Source organism: Ovis aries, chromosome 16 (assembly GCF_016772045.2).
Source record: "Ovis aries strain OAR_USU_Benz2616 breed Rambouillet chromosome 16, ARS-UI_Ramb_v3.0, whole genome shotgun sequence".
NCBI lineage: Eukaryota > Metazoa > Chordata > Mammalia > Artiodactyla > Bovidae > Ovis > Ovis aries.
Window position 1 is genome coordinate 10,484,510 of NC_056069.1, and position 27,159 is coordinate 10,511,668.

Genomic DNA, 27,159 nt, shown 5'->3' on the forward strand with positions numbered 1-27,159 from the left:
TGTTCACTGAAAGGACTCATGCTGAAGCTGAAACTCCAATACTTTGGTCACCTGATGCGAAAAGCTGACTCACTGGAAAAGACCCTGATGCTGGGAAAGATTGAGGGCAGAAGGAGAAGGGGACGACAGAGGATGAGATGGTTGGAAGGCATCACCAACTCAATGGACATGAGTTTGAGTAAACTCCGGGAGCTGGTGATGGACAGGGAGGCCTGGCGTGCTGCAGTCCATGGGGTCGCAAAGAGTCGGACATGACTGAGCGACTGAACTGAACTGAAATAAACAAACAAGGTATCTTTACACAGAAACATATAAAACAAGGTTATGTATCGATGGAGAAGTGATGAAAATGTGACCAGAGCAATATTAGGTTTTTCGTTTTCTTTCAACATTAGGTTTTGAAGGAACCAATCTTGCATTTCCCATAGGAACAATGGTTCAGGACTCGCTAATTCTTTGCTTGCAGCGACTTTAACGTAACATAACTAATGCAATTAATGAGAACTGATTACTTCTAAGGAAACTACTTCTTTTCAAAAGAAGAGAAAGCTCAAACACAGGCAGCCCTGCATTTTTCTTATGGAACAAAGTTGCATATGTTTTGACACATGATACAGCCACACATCAGGTTTTGCTTCTAGCAACAGAATTGGGAGCTAGTCTCCCATCAGAATGCTAAATACGTTTTTAATCCCCCCAATGCCTACACTGTAATAGATTTACTATATTTTGAAGGAAGGAAGTCGGCCTCCAAAATTAAACTCAGCGAATAAACAATTTTTTAGCTTTTCCATAGAGAAATCTAGAAATTATCCAGGATTTTAAAAATAAAAATGTCTTATAATTACTGACATTGAAAGTTTTGTATAATAAAGAGTATATGGCTGGTTAAAGTACAACTTCTTAGAGGGAAGAAGCTTTTCAAACTGTAGAGGAAATACTTTCGCTAATACCTATATACATGCACACATACCTAAGTCATCCTACTGGTAAAACAATAACAATAACACTTGTGCAGGTTTAAGACACAATAATGTTTATACTTAAAAAAAAAAAAAAGGACTGATAAGTGATAAAACACAGTGGTCACTGAAAAATAAAGACTATTTAGTTGAGATGACCATACCACACAATGAGAAAGCTTTCTGAGAAAGTGCCCAAGAATTGGTACTCGGAGAAACAAGAGATTTCTATGAGCCAGCAGAGGAATACCAATGCTGAAAATGAAGATTCATTTTGAGTACATTTTCTTAACTCTACACCAAAGGTTAGATTGGCAAACCAGACAGAAAGAATCTTGATTCAAAAAAGGACCTGTTTACCACTGGAGGTAATTAAAACACCAACTCTTCATCTCAAAGTAATTTATCCTGTCTTTCCAGCTGGAAATGTATTTAAAGGTATTAATAACTAAGCAAACCCAGTTAGTGATGAGGAAATCTATTTTTATAGAAAAATGCCAGCTAACAATTATAGAAATAACAATAATAGAAGTAGAAAATTCACTATTTCACAATCTTAACAAAATTACTAATCAGACAAGGACTGAAAATGGACACTAAATCTCTCAGGTGAAAGACTGTCAGAAAATCCTATATGCTGCCAAAGCATCTTCCAACAGATTATGTGCCAAATGCAAAAGGAAGTTACAATGAAGAGTTTTGACTATCACCTCCTTAATCTACCGATCAAATTTAAGTTCAAGGATAACAAGACCCTGGTCTCCTCAATAAGTCAGTGTCAGGGAGAGAAACAGAAGGTGAAGGAACTGTTCTAGATTTTAAAGCCCTAAGAGATATAATAATCAAATGTAATGGGTGGTCCTTGATCATGCACTGGTTGTAACAAACCAGATATAAAAGACATTTTGAGGACAACTGGAAAAATGTGAATATGAATGGATCACTAGATCCTATCAGGGAATTAAATGTCAAATGTTTACATTTTATGTGAAAATACTCATGGGGGAAAATGATGGCTATATTACAGGTTTGTGAATATTCATTTACTATTCTATTTTTCTTTATGTTTGCAGAATCTCAAAATTTTAAAAGTTTAAAAAGAAAGAGAGAAAGAATATTCTAGCTTGGGAGTCAAGGGCAATTATGGAATTAGGAAGTGAAAGAAAAAACATTTTACCGGGTAAAATAAATGATGATTAATTTAGGTTACATTTAGTAAAAACTAGAATGTAACTTGCCTACTTGCTTCAGTGTGAGATGATCTGATATGCTAAATATATTAGCACCCAAATGGTTTACTATGCTTTATACATAAGAAGGAAAAAGAGATAAAAGTAAAAGAGAAAACTCAAAGTCTCTTGAGTCTTTTAATGAGGCAGAAGTAGTAAGGTCAGATAGCTTTCTACCACAGGTGAGATGGACTCATGAGTACAAAGTCAACATGAAAGTTTTTAACTTCCTACAGCCAACTATAAGGCAGAGAAACATCTGAGGTCAAGTATTGCTAAACATTTCTTGGGGTTTCCCTGGTGGCTCACTGGTAAAGAATCCACCTGCCAATGCAGGAGGCACAGATTCGATCCCTGAGTTGGGAAGATCCCATATGCTTCAGAGAAACCAAGCCCAGGCACCACTACAACCGAGCTTGTGCTCTATCTACAACCCAGGAGCCACAACTATGCAGTCTGAAGCCCACACGCCCTACACATAGCCTGTGTCCTGCAACAAGAGCAGGCACTGCAATGAGAAGCCCTCTCACCGCAACTAGAGAGCAGCCCCGGTCGCTGCAACTAGAGAAACGCCCACACAGCCACAAAGACTCGGCACGGCCTCCCAAAACACTAATAAACAAAGAAACAAAAATAAATAAATAAAAACTGCTTAAAAAAAAACAAAACCATTTTTTATTTGGTTACCTGTTTTGGCTGCCTTTCTAAGACTTCAGCTTTTAACCAGGTTTCAACTTCTTCAATTTTCTTTTTATGCACAGCAAGTTCATGCTAAAATTTTCAAGTTTAAAATAAAAACACTTTAACTCAAAAATTTTTGATACATTGCACAGATTATTCTACACATTTTTAATGAAAAAATTAGCAAATGAGTAACATAATAAAAAAGTCTTTTTGATTATACTTAACTCTTTATATTCATATGGAAAAATTCTATTGTTAAACTGACCACAACATATGAATATCTGAAGCACATCTGAAATCATAAAATAAAATCCTGAAATACATTTTAGTAAGGTAATAAATAGGAAGGGACTTTACATTTTGCAAAAAATTAAATAGATTAAGTCAATGTTAGGGGTTGATTAAATTAAACTAAAGCAAAGGGTTAAATTAAGTCAAAGACAAATAACCAATGGTATTATCTTCAGAGTAACTGTTGGGAAAATTCGAGACTAGAAATACAGAAAAACTTAGAAGTTATTATTTTTTCTAATTAATTTAGGCAAAAAGGTTTTTATGAATAACAAAAATGCACATCCCTCTCCTTCCTGAAACTAAATTATGAAGACTTCTTTGTATGCTAATTATTACCTGAGTTTCAGGTTTGTATTTATCCACCCATGGTTCATTTTCTGACAGATATTCTTTTGAATTGTCTAGACCACAGATCTGTTTAGAGGAAGATAGGTTTCCTCCTTTGCTAGCTGGATTTCTGCTACTTTCTAATGTGGAAGGCACCTTTTTTCTTCTAAGACTTGCGTTATTCACACTTAATGATGTGGCAGTAATAGTAGAAATGCTTGTAGTCTCTGAAAAACCATCAAATGATGGGTGTACCCAGTTTGTTACCTGAAAAAAAGAAACCATATAAATAAACACTGTTATATTTTTTGCATCTATTCCCAATGTAACTAAACTACTCTATTAAAAACATTCTTGTACTAGCAACATTGACAATAAATCTCACAAATTAGTTCCTTAAATAAAACTAACTCTATGTATGTTACTTTTCTACTTCACAGTAAGTATAAAGGCATGCTTATCTACTTGACCATGACAGGGATAAATGCCATATAAATGAATACAGAGTACAAACAATTATTTTTATAAATAATAATCTTTCCAGGGTAAAGATCGGTGGCTTCCCTGGTAGCTCAGACAGTAAAGAATCTGCCTGCAATGCAGGAGACCCAGGTTCAATCCCTGCGCTGGAAGAACCCTAGAGAAGGAAATGGCAATCTACTTCAGTATTTTTGCCTAGTGAATCCCACGGACAGAGAAGCCTGGTGGCTACAGTCCATGGGGTTGCAAAGAGCTGGATACAACTGAGTGACTTTCACTTTCAGGGTAAAGATGAGGCTGATTCTTTTAAACCTCATGTGTAGCCTTGAAACACAAATATTAAAATCACCTATCAAAAAAGAAATAAAACAGAATAAAGAAAAGGGCAACCATGTAGAGCAGTAAGGAAAGTAACACTTCTGCCTTGACCAGATTAATACATTCACAAACTAAGAACCATTTCATGCATTGAAATAATCCCTATCAACCTTAAGATTTGTGAGGATAAGGTCTAAGAATACCGATGCTATGGATAATCTGTATTTGTGACTTGATTATATTTTTCTTCAGCTCATGAAGCAACTAATACGTTTCTGAAAGGAAATCAGGCTTTCCAGAGAGGATGATCTGTCAGATTTGTTCAGGAAAAAGAATACTAGTTTAACAGAGCAGGGAAGTCAGTGAGTTCTACTTCACGGTCCTCTGGTCTATAGAAACTCCTGACCTCTCTATTTCCCTCCACCATTTCCTTTTCTTTAAAATCCTTCATAATGATACAAGAGGTGGCAAGAATACACAGAACTGTACAAAAAAGATCTTCACAACCCAGATAATCACGATGGTGTCATCACTCACCTAGAGCCAGATATCCTGGAATGTGAAGTCAAGTGGGCCTTAGAAAGCATCACTATGAACAAAGCTAGTGGAGGTGATGGAATTACAGTTGAGCTATTTCAAGTCCTGAAAGATGATGCTGTGAAAGTGCTGCACTCAATATGCCAGCAAATTTGGAAAACTCAGCAGTGGCCACAGGACTGGAAAAGGTCAGTTTTCATTCTAATCCCAAAGAAAGGCAATGCCAAAGAATGCTCAAACTACTGCACAATTGCACTCATCTCACACACTAGTAAAGTAATGCTCAAAATTCTCTAAGCCAGGCTTCAGCAATATGTGAACCATGAACTTCCAGGTGTTCAAGCTGGTTTTAGAAAATGCAGAGGAACCAGAGATCAAATTGCCAACATCCACTGGATCATGGAAAAAGTAAGAGAGTTCCAGAAAAACATCTATTTCTGTTTTATTGACTATGCCAAAGCCTTTGATTGTGTGGATCACAATAAACTGTGGAAAATTCTTTAAGAGATGGGAATATCAGACCAACCTGACCTGCCTCTTGAGAAACCTATATGCAGGTCAGGAAGCAACAGTTAGAACTGGACACGGAACAACTGACTGGTTCCAAATAGGAAAAGGAGTACGTCAAGGCTGTATATTGTCACCCTGCTTATTTAACTTATATGCAGAGTACATCCTGAGAAATGCTGGGCTGGAAGAAGCACAAGCTGGAATCAAGATTGCCGGGAGAAATATCAATAACCTCAGATATGCAGATGACACCACCCCTATGGCAGAAAGTGAAGAGGAACTAAAAAGCCTCTTGATGAAAGTGAAAAGGGAGAATGAAAAAGTTGGCTTAAAGCTCATCATTCAGAAAACGAAGATCATGGCATCCGGTCCCATCACTTCATGGGAAACAGATGGGGAAACAGTGGAAACAGAATCAGACTTTATTTTGGGGGGCTCCAAAATCACTGCAGATGGTGACTGCAGCCATGAAATTAAAAGACACTTACTCCTTGGAAGGAAAGTTATGACCAACCTGGATAGCATATGGAAAAGCAGAGACATTACTTTGCCAACAAAGGTCTGTCTAGTCAAGGCTATGGTTTTTCCAGTGGTCATGTATGGATGTGAGAGTTGGACTGTGAAGAAAGCTGAGCGCCGAAGAATTGATGCTTTTGAACTGTGGTGTTGGAGAAGACTCTTGAGAGTCCCTTGGACTGCAAGGAGATCCAACCAGTCCATTCTAAAGGAGATCAACCCTGGGATTTCTTTAGAGGGAATGATGCTAAAGCTGAAACTCCAGTACTTTGGCCACCTCATGAGAAGAGTTGACTCACTGGAAAAGACTCTGATGCTGGGAGGGATTGGGGGCAGGAGGAGAAGGGGATGACAGAGGATGAGATGCCTGGATGGCATCACTGACTCGATGGACGTGAGTCTGAGTGAACTCTGGGAGTTGGAGATGGACAGGGAGGCCTGGCGTTCCTCGATTCTTGGGGTCGCAGAGTCGGACACGACTGAGCGACTGAACTGAACTGAAGGATACAGAGAGAAAAATGTAAAAACAAAATGTTTTAACCTAAAAATATTTAGGAGTATTAAAAATTCTCCCACGTTGTAGGCAGACGCTTTACCGTCTGAGCCACCAGGGAAGTCTTTTTAATTATTAAAAAATATTTAATAATTTTAATTTTAAACGTGAACTTTTCCTTAACATTCCAACAGTATAAATCTAGAAAAATCTAGTTCAGTGCCTGACTTTTGGAATTCCCTGCCTGGCTAACAAGGGGGAACCAAGATATATTTTCCTTGAAGAATGCTCACTCACAGTTGTGAACCATTTACTACACAATGCTTCTTGCTGGGAAGGAAAGAAAAAAAACAAACAGAGATTGGCACTGCAAACAGGCTCAGGAGAAGGAAGTTAGAGCTTACAGGTACTTTATGAATGCAAAATCACACTTCATTCCTCTTATAAAGGCAGAGGTTAGGATCATGATCAGCAGAGGGTAAAGGAAGGAATACCTCTGGGGAAAACAATTTCAGTCATAGCTACTCCTCTCATTTCCTCCTCTTTAAAAGGCTGTCACTGGTACTATAATTTTGGCCCTTTTCCTTTATAAAAATAGGGTACATGAAAATATGAGTAGTAGTAAAACTCTTAATAGTAATTCTGATTTAGCAACCTCAATGTGCATGTTACTCATACATTTTAAAGTTTTATTTCTTACATAAATGTGAATTTAACTTCCTCAAAAAAAAAAAAAGAAGAAAGAGAAACAGCAAAGTTAAATAATTTACTTACAGTCAGAGGACAATCAGATCCACCACTAGGAAAATGGATAACTTCCAGTACACCGTCTGACACCCATCCCACCCACCCAACAGCTTTACTGAGAACTGGTACACTGAACCACATAATTTCTAAGAGGTGGGGCTTTTCAAGTTATAATACCATACAACATATTTCTTTCCCTCCGATTGCTCTTGCATTCCCAATGTTCATCACAGTACTGTTTATAATAGCTAGGACATGGAAGCAACCTAGATGTCCATCGGCAGATGAATGGATAAGAAAGCTCTGGTACATATACACAGTAGAATATTACTCAGCTATTAAAAAGAATACATTTGAATTCGTTCTAATGAGGTGGATGAAACTGGAGCCTATTACACAGAGTGAAGTAAGTCAGAAAGAAAAACACCAATACAGTATATTAATGCATATATATGGATTTTAGAAAGATGGTAATGATGACCCTATATGTGAGACAGCAAAAGAGACACAGATATAAAGAACAGACTTTTGGATTCTGTGGGAGAAGGTGAGGGTGGGATGATCTGAGAGAAGAGCACTGAAATATGTATATTACCATATGTGAAATAGATCACCAGTCCAAGTTTAACGTGTGAAACAGGGCACTCAAAGCTGGTGTATTGGGACAACCCCGGGGGATGGGATGGGGAGGGAGGTGGGAGTGGAGCTCAGGATGGGGGACACAGGTACACCCATGGCTGATTCATGTCAATGTATGGCAAAAACCACTACAATATTGTAAAGTAATTAGCCTCCAATTAAAATAAATAAATTTAAAAAAAATTAAGTTTGTGTTTTCAGTGCACAGTTGTTTCACAATTTATTATTAAAGTCTTTAAATCACTAATTACAATAAATACAGGGCACTGTTACTTTGATTGCAGTAACAAGTCATTAGGAACATATTCAAAAATTCATAACTCCTTTTGGGCAACTATCACATGGCCGTTTTAGTGTATCATACCTTTGTGGAAGATACCTTTGGTCTAAAAAAAGTTTTTGACATTATAAACTTCAGTAGTTCCCATCCGTAGTATACAACCTGTAGTACATTAAAGTATAATTCACCTAGGGGCAAAAAAAAAAAAAAATCTCAAATTCAGAAAACTGTAAAACAGAAGTACAGTAATATATATTGCTAAAATCAACAACATAATAAAGGCTCAAGAGCTAGTGAAAGAGAATACAGTAAATATACATGCAGTAAGAAATCAAAATGGTAAAGTGAATTTTATTTTTAATGACTATAACTAATTATCTACAGAGATACATTTTTTACATGAACTCGGTAATGCATTAGATAACAGAGAAAAATCAGACATTTGTGTACTTCTGTTTTGTTGTTAAGAAAAATTAAACAATTCTCTTTGTGCAGTTTTTATACTGAAAATTAAAATTTTCCACACTTCAGGGCTTCCCTGGTAGTCCAGTGGTTAAGAACTGTGCCCTGCAATGGAGGGGACATCAGTTCCATTCTGGGTCTGGAAAGATCCCCCATACCAGAGCAACTAAGTCCCTGAACTGCAACTACTGAGCTCACACACTCTTAAAGGAGGGGAGTACCCAACAAGAAGTTCACACACTGCCACCAGAGCGTAGCTCCTACTCACCGCAACTAGAGAAAGCCTGCATGCAGCAAGGAAGACCCAGGGCAGCCAAAAATAAATAAAATAGATCAATTTTTTCCCCACGCTTTAAATTTCAAAAATTTTCCCCAAATTTCAAATAACCAAAAAAGCAGCTTACAATGAGTTCAGACTTATCACTGACTTTAGACAAGGCTTGATATTTTACTGTAAAGTTTTTCTGTAACTGTTTGTTCTTTTTTGAACACGTCATCAAGACATTTTTTTGGCAACACTCTTCTGAATTTCATAGTTCGTCAATGTTTATATAAACTGCGAACTCAGCAATTTTAAGTTTGCCAGAAGGAAAGTTTTTTAAAGTCTAAAAACCTGTAAACTGAGCTTTATAGTTTGGAGACACACGTAGTTAATGTGTAAACACTTCCACACACTAGAAAGCAAATCATACACTCACAAATTTTTCACGACTGGGAACGTCTCTGCTCTGCAGTTTCAAAGAGGTAGACAGGTGGAAAAAGCACCTCTTTGAGTGAACATAGTTGGCAGGTCGAAATAAGAGAGATAGACTTGTTCTGGTCAGAATTCTAGTTGCTCTTTGAAAACAAGGCTGACAGTTACCTCCTTTAAAAAGTAGGCAACTGTCCTTGAGGATACCAGGTTCCTGAAATGAGATGTCAGCGGCAGAAGAGACCTTGAAGAGTATTTCTAGCACACCCACCACCACCCTACACACTGCACTGGAGATAACTAAGCTGAAATATTTGTCCAAGGTCAGGCTGCTAGTAAGGCAAGAGTCCAGACGAGCTCCCGTGCCTCTGCTCCAGGCCAGCGCTCAGCACCCCCACCCTCTCACCCCCAGATGGGATGGGCAGTTCGGGAGGAGGAGCCACGAGAGGCCGGGAGGCGTGAAGGCAGACAGGGATACGCGTCTCGAGGACATATATACACCACAGCCGCAGCAACGACAGCCTTACTTTCGGGTAGCTGCATCCCCTCGCGGGCCGAGGGGAGCGGTGGAGCCCAGGCTCTGCTCCTGGGGGAAGGCAAGCCACCCGGCCCTGCCTGAGCTCAGCGCGGAAGCCTCTCAGAGGCCCCGCCCCCCGGGGACCTTCCAGATCTGTCGGCGCTTCCGCGACCCGGTCCGGAGGGCGGGGCCGCCAAAGGAGCGACTGTCTTAGGCATCCAGCGCATTGCCTGACTCGAAGCGCCGGCCCGACCGGTGCCGGTATCTCGGGACCCTGCAATGGAAGCGTGCCCTCGAGGGCCGGGTAACCAACTGTGGGTGACGAGGCGACGGAGGTGGGTCTCGAGCGCCCCTCCAGGCCTCGAGTACCCCAGGCCGCTGGCGCTTGCCGTTGCCCGCCCCTGCCGGCCCCTCCCAGGAGCGTGTAGAGCGCGTGTGCAGAGGCGTACGGAGCCAGCGCGGCGAGGACCATGTTGCTTCCGAACATCCTGCTCACCGGTCAGGGCGCGCGGTGGGGTGCTCTCGAGGGGCTGGGCTGGCCCGGGACGCCGAGTGCTCTGGGGCCTGGCCTGAAGGGGCTCGCTTAGTGTTGTGTGGGGAGGCTCGGCGAGGGTCGCGTGGCGGGGTTGTCGTCGTCAGGGCCTCTGGATCCGGCCCTCGCGGCGGTTTTGCGGGAGGCGGGGGGAGGGGACGACGAACGTTAATTCTGTTGGCGAGAGCTGGCCTTCTCGGTGAGGCGGAGAGAGGTAGATAGATCCAGCTCCCTTTTCTGGCAAGCTGCCTAGTCTTTCTTAATCACGTTTTTGTTTGTAAAATGGCCGTTGCTTTACTTGGTAGGGTTGTCTTTGGGTTGTTAGCTAAATAGCATAAAGCAGTATCTGGCCCTTAGTAGATCTGTTAATGATGGATGCCATTATTAGGTCTTGAGACTTCTTGAGCTGCCTCTCATTTTTCCTTTGTATCTGAGAGTCAGGTGAAAGGAGTCGGATGTTTGTGCTGTGGGTGATTCATTTGTCATACACGCTAGCTGAGGTTGCTTCAGGTGCTTTTTAAATTTTAAGAACAGAAGGCATCGACTGAGCAACTGGTCGTTTCTCGTCCAGAGATGCTGTAAAATTCCCGGGATGATGGTGGGGTTTTTTCTGGGTCTTTGGATCCATGCTCAAGGCGCCTGTTATATATGAGGGGCCCTAAAATACCGCATAGTGACTTCAAGAATATTATTTCTAATTTGTTTAACTCTGAAAATGTTTAACTGTTAAATTGTAGTAGGTAATAGCACCACGGGTATTCATGTCAAAATCTAGTGGGTGTAGATGCTGTTGCAATACAAAATTGAGGCGCTCTTTGTGGAAACAAAGCAGGTGTATCTTTTAACAAAACAAGCATACTGGCAGCACATAAGTCTTGTCTGTTTCTGAGAGCAGCAGATTAACGTCAACAAATTAACATTTAGCCTGCTCTTTAAGAGGAAGGTTTTACAACATCTTGTTTGTGTCAGACAGTATCTTAGTTTTTTAATATTAAACCATATCGTCAAAAATATAAACGTGAGCATTTTATTGAAAACATGGCGAGTTTAGGATTCAAACTTGGTGTATTATAGTGGACTGGAGGTAAAATGTTATTTTATATATATATATATATATATATATATATATAATATTTTATAGGTCCTTATAGGTTGACCTGAATTTATTCCTTTTATCTTTAATTATAATGACCAGATTTTATAATTTTGGCGACATTAAATCTGAACAGCTGAAAATTAAGGGTATAATTACTTATCTTGAAGCAATATGAAAAAGGGAAGGTGAAGAACAATGTATAGTATTGCCATTTATGTAGGAGAAGGAAATACATCTATGTGTATGTATTGATATATATGCATGCGATGTGTATGTATGTATACACATTAAAACAAATAAATGGTGGCAGTTTATTTGAGGTGGCTAATTTTATTCTGGGAATTTTCATGATGGCAAACAGTCTGTGGTTGGCATCAGATTCTCCCAAGCCCCACTTGCTCTGGTAAAATCAGATACACTGGGTGAAATTCTGATAGCCAGCAGGCTTTGGGTAGTTCATTAGGTTATGGTGTGTGTTTGTATAGGATTGCTAATTAGGCAACTTTTCATTTCAGTTGTTGAGAACCTTAAGGGCAGATCAGTGGCTAAAGTCTAATGAGTATTTCATGAACAGTATTTTTCTGTGGCTTGTTTTACAGGTACACCAGGGGTTGGAAAAACTACATTAGGCAAAGAACTTGCATCAAGATCAGGACTGAAATACGTTAATGTGGGTGATTTAGCTCGAGAAGGTAAGGGATACTTTGGTGTTAGGTTTGTTTATTTAAAAAGTGAGAGACAAATAATGAAGTATTAGCACTGTATTTGTGAGAAAGAAGAGAAAATTTTCCATGAAGGAATTTATGCTCTGTTGGGGACATAGAAAATAGAACATATTGTCTCATGCTGTGTCCTGGTTATTTTGACCGCTGCATCCCCTCTGCAGTTGGCTAGTAGTTTTTGTGGACAGTAATAACTGGAACAGCTTCCATGAAGATAGGACCATTTGCATGTGAGGAAGAGTATTGTGAGTTGCGCTAAGCGTGTATGTATAGAGAGAAAGATAGTCTATGAGCTTACTGGAAGGACAGAATTTTGAGCTCAGGCAGTAGGATACGGCTATACTACGGTCTTAGATTAGTTTGATAGATGCATGCCTGCAAGCACCTGCACATATTTTTAAAGTATATGTTTTTACCTATTTTGCCCTGGTTTTTTCCAGTCTTTGATCACTTCCATTATTTGTGTCTTCATCGTTTTATATTCTCTAATGGGTAGAAACTCCATAAATTTAGGTAAAGGGAACTTTAAATGTGCCTCATTAAAATTGAAAAGATGTAACATTTTTTAATTTCTGTTTTTAAAAACTTGTATTTAAACATTTTAAAGTTCCTGACAGTTGCTCCTAAAGTAACTATTTCACATTTGATCTAATGTACATATTTTTTTCAAATGATCTAAAGTTTGATCACCGGATATCATGGAGTCTGGCAAGATGGCTTCTCCCAAGAGCATGCCGAAAGATGCACAGATGATGGCACAAATCCTGAAGGATATGGGGATTACAGAATATGAACCAAGAGTTATAAATCAGATGTTGGAGTTTGCCTTCCGATATGTAACCACAATTCTAGATGATGCGAAAATTTATTCAAGTCATGCTAAGAAAGCTACTGTTGACGCAGATGATGTGCGATTGGCAATCCAGTGTCGTGCTGACCAGTCTTTCACCTCTCCTCCACCAAGAGATTTTTTATTAGATATTGCAAGGCAAAGAAATCAAACCCCTTTGCCATTGATCAAGCCATACTCAGGTCCTAGATTGCCACCTGATAGGTATTGCTTGACTGCTCCAAATTATAGACTTAAGTCTTTACAAAAAAAGGCATCTACTTCTGCAGGAAGAATAACGGTTCCACGGTTAAGTGTTGGTTCAGTTACTAGCAGACCAAGTACTCCCACGCTTGGCACACCAACCCCACAAGCCATGTCCGTTTCAACTAAAGTAGGGACTCCAGTGTCCCTCACAGGGCAAAGGTTCACAGTACAGATGCCCACTTCACAGTCCCCAGCTGTAAAAGCATCAATTCCTGCAACATCAGCTGTTCAGAATGTTCTAATTAATCCGTCATTGATTGGGTCCAAAAATATTCTTATTACCACTAACATGGTCTCATCACAAAATACTGCCAATGAAGCATCAAACGCACTGAAAAGGAAACATGATGACGATGACGACGACGACGACGACGACGATGACTATGATAACTTGTAATCTAGCCTTGACGCATGTAACTTGTATACTTGGTTTTGAATCTGTTGTACTGAGATTAAACATGCATGCTAGATGTTTCCATGTTGTGTTCTAGAAAGAATAGTATTTAATGAGTAAATATGCTTACCATACTTTTCGATTGAGCTGTTGTGTTAGATTTTCTTTAATAGGATTAGTAATGGTTTCTCGTCATCCTTTAAGTGTAAAAATAAAGTTGCAATTCGTGCATTTAATTGTTGGTACTTTGGCAATTATGTTCTTAGTTGTTTTTTTTTTAATTGCAGTTTTCCACCTCATCACCAACAGAAAATAGCAGTTAGAAAAACTGGAAGTTGTTGCAGTCTACTCCTTACCATTATAGTCACTTGTAGTGTTTTCACACGTTTAGATCATAGTATGATCTCTGGTGTTGAGCCACTCTTATGGGCCATTCTTTCAGATTGCTGAGGTATAACCATGTCTGCTTTTTAGAGAGACCACTTGGTCAGGATTTTTATTTATAGTGAAACTTACCCATTTGGGCTTTCCTGGCAGCTCAGATGGTAAAGAATCTGCCTGCAGTGCAGGAGACCTGGGTTTGATCTCTGAGTCGGGAAGATCCCCTGGAGAAGGGAATGGGTCCCCACTGTAGTGTTTTTGCCTGGAGAATGCCATGGACAGAGGAGCCTGCCCGGCTGCAGTACATAGAGTTGCAAAAAGTCAGACACGACTGAGTGACTAACACTTATCCATTTTTCTATTCCTTTGCTTATATTTAAGGATCCTTGGTGTGTCTCTCAGTATCTCACTACTTAAAAATTTTAAGTTTTTCCCAGCTTCCCTTTTTGCAGGTCAGTTATGTATCTTTGCTCATCATATTCTTGATACTATAAGCTAGTATCATGCTTATATTTTAAATCCAGTTTTGGTGTTCAAATTATAGTTGATAAAACTTAGGTCTTTATTTGCTACTGTGTGTAGCTTGTCATTCTGCATTTTATAACCATATGAAATCTGGTTTGTTCCTTTGCCTGTGCAACTTTACTATTTTTGATAAGTGATTTCAGTCACGTGTGCTTGTTGCTAAGTCATGTCCAACTCTTTTGTGACCCAATAGACTGTAGCCCGCCAGGCTCTTCTGTCCAGCACGAATACTGGAGTGGGTTGCCATTTCCTCCTCTCAGAGTTACATACAGAAGTCAATTTCAGTCATGTCTTCCAGTTCTCACCCACTCAATTTAATGTTCCTAAACTTAATGAAGTTATAATCTGTCGTGAATAACATTGAGAGCAAGGATAATCCACAGTAAGACACTCTCCTCTTCATTGAGTCTCTGCTTACACGCAAACCATTTTAGTTGTGTGCCTTGATGGTGCATGGTCTTGACCATTCTGTTTGTATTTGATTGATGAGTTATTTAATGAGATGGAATCTTACTTATAAATGGGGCATTTTTCCTCCTATTATGCCAGATAAAGGATTTCTGGTCTGATTTAACATATTAGATGGTGTGCTTTATTAGATTTTTCAAAATGTACCAGATTTCCGCCCCCCCCCCGCAGATGCCATTTGAATATATCTGAAAATCTAACTAGGAGATAGTCTGAGACATTCAGCTGCCTCATTTTTTCCCGAATGGTAATATGTTTTAAGGGAAACCACTTAATCTTCTACAAAGCACTGTTTCTCAATGGGGTGATTTTGTCCTTTGGGGGATATTCAGAGACATTTTTGCTTGTCACAACTGGAGTGGGAGGTTTTCTTCTGATCTCTAATGGGTTGATGCCAAGGATTCTGCTGAACATCCTGCAGTTCACAGGACAGTCCTCTGTCTGCTTAACGAATTCAGTTCAGTCGTTCATCGTGTCCGACTCTGCGACCCCATGGACTGCAGCACCCCAGGCTTCCCTGTCCATCACCAACTCTGGGAGCTTACTCAAACTCTTGTCCATTGAGTCAGTGACACCATCCAACCATCTCATCCTCTGTCGTCCCCTTCTCCTTCCACCTTCAGTCTTTCCCAGCATCAGGGTCTTTTCCAGTGAGTCAGTTCTTTGCATCAGGTGGCCAGAGTGTTGGAGTTTCAGCTTCAGCATCAGTCCTTCCAGTGAATATTCAGGACTGATTTCCTTTAGGATTGACTGGTTGGATCTCCTTGCATTCCAAGGGACTCTCAAGAGTCTTCTCCAACACCACCCTTCAAAAGCATCAGTTATTCTGCACTCAGCTTTCTTTATGGTCCAACTCTCACATCTGTATATGAATACTGGAAAAACCATATCTTTGACTAGATGGACCTTTGTTGGCAAAGTAATGTCTCTGCTTTTTAATAGGCTGTCTAGGTTGGTCAAGCTTTTCTTCCAAGGAGCAAGTGTCTTAATTTCATGGCCAAGCTCAAAACGTCAGTAGTATTTCAGGTTTAGAAACCTGTAAGTCATGAGACCAAAACAAAACTGGTTTTAAATGAATGTGCCTAAATGGAGTTTATTGCCATCCTGGTAATCATGTTAAATTTCTGTATTATTTGTAAGAGACCATCTATATTGCTTAGAACTAAAGCAGGAAAAATTAGGTGGGGAATTAGGCTTAATAAAACTAGAGAGAGTCCTGAATGTGGAGAGACCAAGACTGTTGCTCGTATCCCCGTTCGTTCATTCTGCATTCCTCACTGTCCTTTCCCATGTGCAGTCATTTAATTACACTTGTTATCAGCATCCTTGATTTTTCTGCCACTAGTTTATCAATCTTCAGCCTCTGTCCCTAACCCCAGCATGCTCATGGATCTAGACATTAGACGCATTTCAAATATCTGGCCCACAACACTTAAAATCTTGATGTGTTTCTAACCCAAGGGTTGGCAAGCTGCTCCTGGTTTTGTAGGAGCCACTAGCTAAAGAGCAAGCTATAAATTCTGAAATATTTACTGTCTGGCCCTTTATAGAAAAAGCTTGCCGTTCCCACTTTAACCTTTGTGTATCTCATTCTTCCCCTCACTTTAATCACCTACCACTAGAAGACTTTGAAACTAACTTATTCCTTGTCCTCTCACCAACACTGCTATCCCAATCCTTTCATCTGATTCTCACTTTCCCACCATATATCTTTCTTCCTCTGTGATCTTGCAATCCTGCCTCTCCATCTAGTGATCTCATTGACTCAGACTGATCAGTTCTTTTTGCTGGTGACTCTTAGATTTATAATTAAAACAGCCTAATTTCTAGACATCTACTAGATGTAACCATCTGGATAGTTCCTGGACATTTCCAAATTTATGTTTAGATGCTCTGTAGTTCTCCCTGACTGCTTGTCCACTCCTGGTTCTTATCCTGCCACACATACAAATGCATTCACATGCTACCCAGATGCACTTGGCTTCTAATCTTGATAGTTTAAAAAATCAGTTTGAAACCCCTCTTCCATTCATTAGACCATTGATGCTGTGTCCCCGGTACCACTGAACTATCCTCAAGACCATTAGTGCTGAATCTCAGTATCTCATTGTTTAGTTGCCAAGTCATGTCTGACTCTTTTTTGTGACCCTGCAGACTGGAGCCCACCAGGCTCCTCTGTCCTTAGGATTTTCCAGGCAAGAATACTAGAGTGAGTTGCCGTTTCCTACTGCAGGGGATCTTCCCAACCCAGGGATTGAACCTGTGTCTCCTGAGTCTCCTGCATTGGCAGGCTGATTCTTTAAATACTGAGCCACCTGGGAATGAAGGATCATCTTACCTACCTTTTTTCCTTAGCTTCAAGTTTCTACTTGGAAGTTACCTCCTCCAGGAAGCTTCCCCAAATATCCTGCTTATGTTGCTCACCTAAAAGATGCCCATCTTATTGCCCAAAGCACCATGATCCACAGCATTAAATATTACAATTTCCAGGTTACTTGTCTATCATCTCATATTACTGTAAACTGTTGAAGGGAAGGACTACCTTGGTGTTCAATTTGTTCACTATTATATCTTCATTTCCTCTAATTACTGGACATGGTGTTTGATAAATGTTTTTTGAAATGAATGTTTGAAAGCTTGGGTTACACTATTTTATTTAAATGTATTAACATGATTTTAAGAAATCCTGCATTTCAGCATTGCAATACATAAAGACTTTTAATAATAAAGTTAATACTGCTATAGTTTTATTTTAGACAACATATATTAAAAGTTGTATTTTAGACAACATATACTAGTCTGGACTTAAAATATGAAAGAACATTTATCTACCCCAGATTCCCACATAGTACAAAATCAGCAGTAGGTATTCTTCATTTTGTGGCATTGTAAAATACATATATATGTGTATATATATATATGTATATATATATAAAGTAATGTAAAAATAATGGGGAAATTTAACAACCTAATTTACTTAAGTTTAATTACATAACTTCAGCCAGTTAGTAAATAAGATTTAACTAATTCACTATTGTTGAGTATTTTAAAGCATCTTTTATACTTCTTTCTGGTTAGAAATTCAGAGGTCAAAGAAATCTCTGGACAGGACATTTTTCTTGAAAAAATTACAGATTTCCGGGCGGGCCGGGTGTGGTGTTGAGGTAAGCCGGTTCCCGTGGGTGCAGCGGTGCAACGACCTGTTTTGCTTCAACACATTTAACTTGGATCCACTTAGAGAAACTTACGGGATTCCTTTTTACTTAGAGTGCCTCGCCCACTGGCTAGAGTCCTTCGTCGTTGCAGAGGCCCCTGGTGGAGAGTTAATGGGTTATACCACGGGCAAAGCAGAGGCTCAGTGGCCAGGGGAGAATGGCGCAGGCACGTCACAGCTCTGCCGTTGGCCTGGAATTTCAGCGCCATGGTTTGGCTGCTAAACTTATGGAGTTATTAGAGGAGATTTCAGAAAGAAAGGGTGGGTTTTTTGTTGATCTCTTTGTAAGAGTGTCTAACCCAGTTGCTGTCAAGATGTACAAGCAGCTAGGCTACAGCATGTACACGATAGTCAAGAGTACTGTTCAGCGCGCAATGGGGAGCCGGATGAGGACTCTACAATATGAGGAAAGCACTATCCAAGGACACTGAGAAATCCATCATACCATTACCTCTTCCTGTGAAGCCGGAAGACAGTGAATAACCATGAACAGTGGTTCTTAGGCTGATGATGCTCCAGATAGTTCATGGACAATATTATTTTCATTAGACGATCTTGGAGCTCTATTAGGAGAAAAGGGGGTCATTTAGCTCTTAAAGACTGCAAGAAAATACAGGCTGTTAACTTATTTTAAGTCTTCTTTTCTACTAGCAATATTATACCTTCTAAAGCTGTTCACTGTAATAAAATCCAAAAAAAAAAGGCATTTAGGTCAGAAGGAAACATTCCACTGGCATGGCTCATAACATACTATTAACAATGTGCTCAGGAAAAAGCCTGCTCCAGGCTCCTAATTTCTGTGCCCGAGAGCCACTGCTATGTATACATTTTTTATCTTGTATTGAACTTAAGCTTTAAAAGCATATTTGAAATGTATGAATCTAAGATGTATAATAAAATGCACTGTTGACTCAAAAATAATTACACGTTTTCAGAGTCAATTTACTAAATGCATAATATAACAGTTATAAAAAGACTCATTTAAATTTGCATCTCTTTAGTAGCTGGGAAAGTCCAACATTTTTTTCATGGATAGTTTACTGATTATCTTTTCCATTATGTGTGAATTGAATTGTTTTCTTATTATTAGGTTACTGTTTTTGAGAAATTTATATAATCTACATTTCAGTCCTTTGTCCTAGTATAAATATTTCTCCCTGCTATTTAAAAAAAAAATTCTTCGGAGATTTAACATTTTATTTGTTTGAATGAGGATGAGATGGCTGGATGGCATCACGGACTCGATGGACGTGAGTCTGAGTGAACTCCGGGAGATGGTGATGGACAGAGAGGCCTGGCGTGCTGCGATTCATGGGGTCGCAAAGAGTCGGACATGACTGAGCGACTGAACTATGAACTATTTTTTTCACAAACTCAAATGAATCATTCCTTTGTAAAGTTTAGTTTTCCATTAGTTATCTTTGGAATGTAGTAATTAACTGTTTAATCCACCTAGAACTTGTGGTGTAAAGTAAGGGTTTAGATTATTTTCTATATCGTTAACCAGTTTTCCCCATACCAAGACAGTTTAACTTTTTAGCTGGAAAGAGTCTCTGGTAGCTGAACAGTAACCCAAGAAGTCAGAGGTCACACTAGGGTGCTAGAGAAGTGTGTTCGTGTGCTCAGAATCAGTCCACAGACCCTGCAGACAAGACAGTTAAAATCGCCTCTGCCTTCCACTAACCCTCGGTACTACCCTTTTGTCACTTCAGAACTTATGCTCATTTTAAGCTGATTTCAACCTGTGCCACATTGTTAAGGGGAAGAGGTAGAAGACTATAGCATGCGTTTTGAGATGGCTAAAAGAATGATCTAAGTCTGCCTCGTGGGGACATGCCTAGGAGTTCAGGCTGAGGGTGGGATTGGTATGTCTCACCTCCTTATGACACACTTCATTTGAAAGAGAATGAATTTACTGGAAAGTTTTTATGTTAGATTTAAATTTGCCTTCTTTATGTCTGCCCCCATCATTCTTGTTTTACCTTCTGAAATTTAACCCTTGGCTTTTGGGGAAGCTGGAAATCTAGACTTTCAGGAGCATCTGTATACTGACTTTCCTTCCCCAAACCCCATGAATGTGACCTCAGTGGCAAAGGGTTCATTTGTGGAATCAAGCACCAGTTGTTGCTTTTAATAAGTTTCATATCCTTGGCCTAATAAGTTTGGAACTTAATCTGCTGTTAATGTATGTGAGTGTTTGTATCCCTCTCACCACCAATCTGAGGCTCCACAAAACTAATGTTTTCTTCTTACAGCACCACAAATACTGAAGTTGGTTCTCTGTAGATGGTTTCAGTTTTGAAACTGTTATCCAAATTTCCTTCTAGACAAAATTCTAATTTATCAGCATTGCTCATTATATTTGGTGTCTGTGTGACACTGTTGTATTAGTGCCCTCTCTTATCTCTAAAAAAGTAATTGAAAATTACTGAAAGTTACCAAGAAGACTACTTTAATACTCCAATGTAAATCTCTTTTAGGGCAGTTATATGATGGCTATGATGAAGAGTATGACTGTCCCATTTTAGATGAAGATAGAGTAAGTACAATTTTTTAAATAAAGTATACATTAAAAAAAATAGGAAAGTTGACCTTAGGTGTTTTTTTTAATTGATTGAATACTGAGGCGATAATATTTTTTTAGCTTATTTATTTTTTTGACCTTAGTTTTTAAAAGAGTATTCATCTTTATTTTTTCCCTTTCTTACAGGTAGTTGATGAGCTAGAAAACCAAATGAGTGAAGGTGGAGTTATTGTTGATTACCATGGTTGTGATTTCTTCCCTGAACGCTGGTTTCATATAGTATTTGTCCTGAAAACAGATAACAGTATTTTGTACAAAAGACTTGAAAATAGGTAAGAAAGGAAAAACATTAAATTCTTGAAGTATTATATAAACTTTTATTCAGATTCCTGAAGTTGGCAACTACTAACATCAAGAAGGTTCTATTTGAAAATGTGACTACTTTATATTTTGTTCTCATTATAAGGGGCTTCCCTGGTGGCTCAGAGGTTAAAGCATGTGCCTGGAATGCTGGAGACCAGGGTTCGATCCCTGGGTCAGGAAGATCCCCTGGAGAAGGAAATGGCAACCCACTCCAGTACTCTTGCCTGGAGAATCCCATACAGGGAAGAGCCTGGTAGGCTACAGTCCATGGGGTCGCAAAGAGTAGGACATGACTGAGCGACTTCACTCATTCACTCTCATTATAAACTAAGTCTGTATAGTACCAACATTCTGAACCAAGAGAAAAAGATGCATTTGTAAAACACAAGCAGTAGTTTCTGAGTAAATGAAGACCCTAACTGACAGTCTGATTCAGTAAAATGTACTATATAGCAACGCTATTTAGTCATGCTTTTTCCCAAATGTGTAAAACTTCTCTAGGAAGACAGCCAAGACAATAGCATATTCTTTGCTATGGAATGAAAATTAAATCATCCTCATAACAGAAATGAGAAAACTTATGAAAAACTAACAAGATAAATTAACATTTCACAATATATTTGAGTTCATCCTTTCCAAGAGAGCATCAGGCTTAATCTAGAATAACCAAAAAAGCAAAGTTTTATGGAAAACATTTCCCCACTGTCTTTTGATTCAAGCTGTGGCAGAAGGGGAATTTTAAAGGAATTTAGAGAGAAGTTTCTGGAAGGAAAATTCCAGAAGTTTGCCTAAGGTCAGGTTCAGAATTTGTGTTCTCAGTGATCATAGTCAGCTCTGACTAAACACCATTGAATTGTGTGTGTGTGTGTGAGTTGCACTCTTTGCAACCCCATGGACTGTAGCCTGCCAGGCTCCCTCTGTCCATGGAATTCTCCAGAGAAGACGAGTGGGTTGACATTTTCTTCTCCAGGGGATCTTCCCAACCCAGGGATCAAACCTGGGTCTCCTGCATTGCAGGCAGACTCTTTACCATCTGAGCTATAAGGGAAGTCAATCCTTGCACAAAAAAGTATAGTATGAAATATACAGGAAATGTTAGGTGGGAATAATTCCTGAAGCTTTCATCATCTTTCTTTAGGCAGGAAAAGCCATTAAAAATATTTGAACAGAGAAGTAATTGAGACAATATGGTACATGCCTTTTGTCAAAAACCACTTAACATTTTTATTAAAAATTAAATTTTATGTAAATAAAGATTAAAGTATGAGGAAAGCAGTCTTGTTTTTAACCATTGAAAAAATTAAGTACCTATTTAATTTTTTTTAATGAGTAATCACCTATTTAAAGAAAACTTACTGAAATAAATTCACATACCCTATGAATTATACAACTCATTTGAAGCATACACTTCAGTGGTTTTCAGTGTATTCACAGAGTTGTATATCCATTATTATAACCAATTTAAAAAAATGTTCACCACCTCCCCCCCTCAAAAAAACCCGTACCCATTAGCGGTCACTGCCCATCTCCCCTTAGTCCCCAGTCCCAGCTTTACTTTCTATCTCTGTGGATTTGCCTATTCAGGACTTTTTATATAAATGAAATCATAAAATGTGGTCTTTTGTGTCTGGCTTCTTTTATTTAACATGTTTTCAAGGTACATCTGTGTTGTAGCATGTACCGGTACTACTTTTCCTTTTATTGCCAAATAATATTCCATTATATGGATATACCATATTTTATTTATCTGTTTATCAGATTATAGACATTTGGGTTGTTTCAACTTTTTGGCAATTATGAATAATGCTACTATGAACATTCATGCATGTGTTTTTCTGTGAATATTATACCTTCATTCATTTATCTTGGGTATTGAAGTTTCTCTAGGAATAGGATTTCTGGGTCACATGTTAAAGAGCTATGTATAACTTTCTGAGAAACTGCCAGACATTTTCCATAGTGACTGCACCACTTTACATTCCCAAGAATAGTCTATGAAGCCTCCAGTATTTTCACATCCTTGTTACTGTCTTTTTGATTGTAGCCATCCTAGTGGATATGAAGTAGTATCACATTGTACTTTTCATTTGCATTTCCTTAATGGCTAATGATATTGAGTGCCTTTTCATGTGCTTATGGGCCATTTGTATATCTTTTGGAAAAATATCTATTTAGACCTTTTGCCCAATTTTTAATTGGATTATTTGGCCTTTTTTATTAAGTTGTAAGATTTATGTATTTAAAAAAAATGTTCCTTGTGAGATATAAGATTTGCAAAAACTTTCTCTCATTCTGTGAGCTGTCTTTTCATAAAGTTAATCACCTTTTGAGTAGTTCAATCTAATTTTGATTGTTACAAAATTGAATTAATTTGAATCTGTATTTTCCTTACTCATTTCACTAACTAGCTGGCTAATTTACATCTTCCTAAAGATTATACAAGTTAATTTTTTCAGTGTCTTTGGAACTGGTAAACTACAGATACATCTGTGTGATCTAGTACCCAGTTAGTATATGATATTCTTTATCATGTGCATTTTATTATATGCCATTTATTTGTTTTATCTGTCTATATCTTAATTCCTCTAACTTTTAAAATTTAGAACCATAACTATAGACTGTTTAATCTCATAGCTGGGCATCTGGCTTGAGGTAAGTAGATGTTTGCTAATTGAATGGCTGACAAATTGTAGGGGGAGGAATGCCAACCAATTATTTCTAGGTAAAGAGACTAAGAACTATTTTTGTGTGATTCTTCATGTGTTCAAAAAGTGTATAGATTCTGAAGTGTCTAATTTCTAATTTGTTCCTAAAACTTTAGTTAATGCTATTCAGATTATTTCCTCTTTGCCTTCTAGGGGTTATAATGAGAAGAAACTAAAAGATAATGTTCAGTGTGAAATTTTTCAAGTTCTTCATGAAGAAGCCTTAGCATCCTACAAGGAAGAAATAGTGCATCAACTGCCGAGCAATAAACCAGAAGATCTAGAGGATAATATCACTCAGATACTGAAGTGGATTGAGCAGTGGGTCAAAGATCACAGTTCTTAACAAGAATGGCCACTGCACAATCATTCTTGACATCTCTCTGCCGATGTCACATAAATTATTGTTATCAAACTTTCTTATTGAAATTGTGCTGTTAGACTAGGAGGTGGATAGTATAAAGGTTTATATTTGGGTTTTTTTCTCTATGAGAAAGCTAAACTCAAATATAATGAATAGTACTATTAAGGATTGAGAGTTAAAACTGTAAAAGTTTATTACAGAAGAAAATCAAGATGATCTCTTAAAATAAAACAGGTTAAAGATAAAGCATCAATTTTCCATTTTTCTTTCTTTAAAAAAAAAAAGAAGTGGTAATACTTGCACTCTGTATACAATTCAAAATGTACAAAAGCATATACAGACGGTACCCAACTTAGAATGGTTCAGCTTAGGATGTTTTGACTTTATGATGGAGCGAAAGCAAGAACATACACACTAGAAATTGATAGCTTATGGTGAATGGTGTCTGATTTGTGATAATCTGAAGAAGATTTAGCTTTGGGACCAGGAACCAGGCTTGATCACTCAAGAGCTTTTGTGTAGCTTATTAAAGTATAAAAAGGACAGAGAAAGCTTCTGACATGGACATCAGAAGGGGGACGGAGAGTGCGCCCCTTGCTAGTCTAAGCAAGGAAGTTATATGCTTTTTTAATTAGTTATTACAGTAAATCAAAAGATTGTCTCAAGGTTGTAAAGACCTTACTAGACCCCTCCCATAATTTACATTTTAAGGTAACAGGATTAGCCAGAAGGTTTTCAGGAAGAAGTAACTGTCCTCAAGCCGGATACATTGTTTTTATATAATCCTTGCTAAGGAATGTAGAAAAAAAAATTTGTCCTTTCCTCCTCCGTGAGAATTCCAGACCCTTATCTCCTCTTTGAGAGCCCCAGATCCCTCTTTTCCTCAGGGACCCCGGGCTTACTATCAACCTGCCTAGGAATCCACACTCTGAAAATCATCCTTTGAATTTTGATCTTTTCCTGGGCTAGTGATCCGCATGCAGCATATTGCCTGTGACGGTGGCAGTGGGGGTGGCTGCAGCTCCCAGTCAGCCAGGTGATAACGAGGGTGAACAGCCGAGAAAACTTAGCACCACTCTGTACCATGCAGCCATTCTACTCTTAACTTTCAGTTCAGTGGTCAATAGCTTACGAGACAGTTAACACATTATTATAAAATAGGCTTTATGTTAAGATGATTTTGCCCAGTTGTAAGTTAATGTAAGTATTCTTACATTTAAGATAGCATATTTAAGGTAGGCTAGGATGGGAGCTTCCCTGGTCGTCCAGTGGTTAGGACTCGGAGCTTCCACCGCTAGGCGTGTTGGTTCATCCCTGGTTGCAGAACTAGGATCTCACATTCCACAGTGGGGGGGAGAAAAGAAAGGTAGGCTAGGCTAAGCTGTGATGTTTGGTAGGTCAGGCGTATTAAGCACATTTTTGACTTAGGATATTTTCAACTTATGATGCATTCATCAGGCTGCAACCCCAACATAAGGAAGATGTGTACTAGAAAGGTAGGCTTCCCTTTCAGGCCACCCTGTTCTTCAGTCACTGCTAGATTCCCTCCCTTTAGGAAAGAATGTTACTGGTTTGGATGTGTGTGTGCTTTTTTTAAGCATATGGTAGCATGTGTGTGCTTGCTTTTTTTCTTTTAAGCATATGGTAGCGTAACATGCAAACTGTTATGTCATTTTTTTTTCCATTTAATGTATTTTGTATATTATACCATCTCGCAATGGCACCCCACTCCAGTACTCTTGACTGGAAAATCCCATGGACAGAGGAGCCTGGTGGGCTGCCGTCTCTGGGGTGGCACAGAGTCGGACACGACTGAAGCGACTTAGCAGCAGCAGCAGCAGAACATACAGACCTTCCTATTCTTTATTAAGCTATATCACATATCATATGATATATCACATATCATAAAATCCACTATTTTAAAGTGTACAGTCCATTTAAAATATCATGTTCACAAGATTGTGCAACTGCCCCATTCTGTAACACTTTCATCACCCCAACCAAAAGACATCCCATACCTATTAGCAGTCACTGCCCATTCTTCCCTTTTCCTAGCCCCTTGCTATTACTAGTCCACTTTGTTGCTATGAAAGTGAAAGTGAAGTCACTCAGTCGTGTCCAACTCTTTGTGACCCTGTGGACTGTAGCCCACCAGGCTCCTCTGTCCATGGAATTTTCCAGGCAAGAATACTGGAGTGGGTTGCCATTTCCTTCTCCAGGGGATCTTCCCGACCCAGGGATCAAACCCAGGTCTTCCGCATTGTGGGCAGACGCTTTAACCTCTGAGTCACCAGGGAAGCCCAAAGTCTCTCAGTCGTGTCCGACTCTGTGATCTCATGGACTACATAGTCCATGGAATTCTCCAGGCCAGAATACTGGAGTGGGTAGCCTTTCCCTTCTCCAGGGGATCTTCCCAACCCAGGAATCAAACCCAGGTCTCCCACATTGTGGGCAGATTTTTACCAGCTGAGCCACAAGGAAAGCCCTTAGATTTGCATATTCTGGAGATTTTCTATAAAGAGAATCATATGTGGTTTTTCGTACCTGGCTCCTTTCACTTAGCATAGTGTTTTCATGATCATCCATGTTGAAGCCTTAATGAGTACCTCATTCCTTAATATGGTTGAATAATATTCCACTGTATGGCTATTCCACATTTTGTTTATCCATTACATCAGCAGCATAGTTGGATTGTATCCATTTTGGGTATTACGTTTTATGAATATTAGTGTACAAGTTTTTGTGTGGATGTATGTTTTTAACTGTCTTGGATATAGCAAAGAGGGAGATTGCTAGGTCATATTGCAACTGAGTTTAGCATTTTGAGGATATGCTAAAATGTTTTCCAAAGTGGTTGCATTACTTTCTATTCTCACCATCCATGTATTGGAGATCTAATTCTCCATATGCTTGCCAACACTTGCTACTGTTCACCTAATAGCCATCCTGTAGATACACAGTCGTAGCTTCATTTTGGTTTTATACATTTCTCTAACGACCAATGATGTTGAGCATCTTTCCATGTGTTAGTCATTTGTGTATCTTCCTTTGGATCCCTAATACTTTGTTGCTTGTTTTGGCCAATCCAT

The 27,159-nt window shown here is 39.0% G+C and overlaps 3 protein-coding genes and 1 pseudogene across 12 annotated transcripts in view; 3 read left to right on the forward strand and 1 right to left on the reverse strand.

The window, feature by feature from the left end:
- The window catches only part of RAD17 (RAD17 checkpoint clamp loader component), a 35,646-nt gene extending 25,838 nt beyond the window's left edge, over nucleotides 1-9,808 (reverse strand). For 6 of the 10 annotated variants that reach the window (XM_060400327.1, XM_042233713.2, XM_060400328.1 and 3 more), the window contains exons 1-4: nucleotides 9,697-9,808; nucleotides 8,101-8,204; nucleotides 3,506-3,763; nucleotides 2,879-2,962 (exon numbers count right to left, since the gene is read on the reverse strand). In XM_060400327.1, coding sequence (XP_060256310.1) covers nucleotides 2,879-2,962; nucleotides 3,506-3,763; nucleotides 8,101-8,204; nucleotides 9,697-9,712 — 462 coding nt within the window. In that variant the 5' untranslated portion in view covers nucleotides 9,713-9,808. The other 4 variants (XM_060400330.1, XM_060400331.1, XM_042233709.2 and 1 more) reach the window with 3 other exon arrangements.
- Nucleotides 9,809-10,054: 246 nt separating this feature from the next.
- TAF9 (TATA-box binding protein associated factor 9) lies at nucleotides 10,055-13,780 on the forward strand. Its single transcript, NM_001285801.2, is given in 3 exon segments — nucleotides 10,055-10,184; nucleotides 11,914-12,006; nucleotides 12,718-13,780. A coding segment is annotated over 1 exon segment (795 nt). The 5' UTR covers nucleotides 10,055-10,184; nucleotides 11,914-12,006; nucleotides 12,718-12,734; the 3' UTR covers nucleotides 13,530-13,780.
- On the forward strand, nucleotides 10,055-24,319 carry AK6 (adenylate kinase 6). Its single transcript, NM_001285802.2, is given in 5 exon segments — nucleotides 10,055-10,184; nucleotides 11,914-12,006; nucleotides 20,595-20,653; nucleotides 20,825-20,970; nucleotides 23,860-24,319. Coding segments are annotated over 5 exon segments (519 nt in total). The 5' UTR covers nucleotides 10,055-10,156; the 3' UTR covers nucleotides 24,053-24,319.
- Nucleotides 17,951-19,035, forward strand: LOC105602662 (N-alpha-acetyltransferase 20-like; annotated as a pseudogene).
- Nucleotides 24,320-27,159: the final 2,840 nt, after the last annotated feature.